At 45.5% G+C, this 1,560-nt stretch overlaps 1 protein-coding gene across 2 annotated transcripts in view; it reads left to right on the top strand.

The window, feature by feature from the left end:
* The window catches only part of LOC110503242 (ras-related protein Rap-2b), a 1,378-nt gene extending 186 nt beyond the window's left edge, over positions 1 to 1,192 (top strand). Inside the window, exons 1-2 of one of the 2 annotated variants that reach the window (XM_021581609.3) lie at positions 1 to 692; positions 1,065 to 1,192. The exon at positions 1 to 692 is cut by the window's left edge and continues 186 nt beyond it. In XM_021581609.3, coding sequence (XP_021437284.1) covers positions 96 to 644 — 549 coding nt within the window. In that variant the 5' untranslated portion in view covers positions 1 to 95 and the 3' untranslated portion in view covers positions 645 to 692; positions 1,065 to 1,192. Of the gene's footprint in view, positions 693 to 1,053 lie in introns of both variants that reach the window. The other variant, XM_021581608.3, reaches the window with a different exon arrangement.
* The last annotated feature ends 368 nt before the right edge of the window (positions 1,193 to 1,560 follow it).

Raw genomic sequence — 1,560 nt, 5'->3', positions numbered from 1 at the left:
GGAGGCACAACGGCGTCGCTGCTTGCAGTTTGAAACACAGCAGGGCTCTTGCTGACGGAGAGGAAGAGAGAAGAGAGGGGACTTTTTTCAGAACCATGAGAGAATACAAAGTAGTGGTTCTCGGATCTGGCGGGGTTGGCAAATCCGCATTGACTGTGCAATTCGTAACGGGATCCTTTATAGAGAAATATGATCCCACGATAGAGGATTTCTACCGAAAGGAGATCGAGGTGGACTCGTCGCCTTCCGTTCTGGAGATACTGGACACAGCGGGGACCGAGCAGTTCGCCTCCATGCGAGACCTGTACATCAAAAACGGACAGGGTTTCATCCTAGTCTACAGCTTGGTCAACCAACAAAGCTTCCAAGACATCAAACCAATGAGGGATCAGATCATTCGGGTGAAACGGTACGAGAGGGTGCCGATGATTCTGGTCGGGAATAAAGTGGACCTGGAGGGCGAGAGGGAGGTCTCGGCCGGGGAAGGGAAAGCGCTGGCGGATGAGTGGAATTGCCCGTTTATGGAAACTTCAGCCAAAAATAAAGGCTCGGTGGACGAACTGTTTGCAGAGATTGTCAGACAGATGAACTATTCAGCACCAGGCAGAAACGACCAGTGCTGCTCGTCTTGTGTTATTCTTTAAAAGGAGAATCTAAGTTAAATGTTTTCACATTTCTTAAATTTGCAAATGGTGAGTGAGCCCTTCCTAATATTAAATCTAAACTTAAAAGAAACAAGAATCGAGGAAACTCGATATACGTTTTGCTTGAAGACAAAAAACAGACACATTTTGAACAATACTTTGGTGTTAACTGTCATCATTAGTATTGGAAAGTGTCATATACAATGTGTTGCACAGGCTTAGAAAAGACAGAAATCTCATCTGTACCAGTGTTTACATGGCAGAGTACTTGAATGTTCTGGGAAAATGGCTACAATTTCAAACAACGGGCACTTGCATCCTTGGAAAAAGGGTTAGCCCGGTGCTATGTTGAGATGTTCAATGTAAGCTGACGTTTTTAGTTCACCATATATCTGTTTTTCTTTTGGAGGTGTGTTGCAGGTAGTCTGTACTGTTGAATTGTTCTTCGTGGCTCACCTTGGACTGAGTTAAGGAATTCCGTGAGGGAGGAGGGTAAGCAGGGAGGGTGAGGGCCACTCTTCGGGAATTCCGTTCGGCTGGAGAATCGTCGCAGCAAACTCAATGTACACCGTTGATGTCAACAGCTCCGCTGAGTTAGCGACCCCTGTCTCAGCTTGCGCTCCCAGCTGGAACTTATCCCCAATGGCAGAGACGTCGAGACTGGGACCTGAAACGCTATGGATATTCCTTTTATGAAAAGAGGATATGACTAGAACAGCATATGTTGTTAATTGCTGCATATTAGTTAGTTTTTTGGGGAGGAGGGGGGGGGCATTTAATTTTTTGACATTTTTTCCGCCCTCATGGAGTTATGTTCTGTGACCACAGCACACAAAAAAAATATGTTTTTCAAAGTCAGTGAGGTTAGAATTGGACACAACTTTTGGTGGAGTGTTATGATGAGTGCCACCCGTTT

Source organism: Oncorhynchus mykiss, chromosome 24, assembly GCF_057628025.1.
Source record: "Oncorhynchus mykiss isolate SJ-2025 chromosome 24, ASM5762802v1, whole genome shotgun sequence".
NCBI lineage: Eukaryota > Metazoa > Chordata > Actinopteri > Salmoniformes > Salmonidae > Oncorhynchus > Oncorhynchus mykiss.
This window is presented reverse-complemented; position numbering and strand designations above follow the sequence as displayed.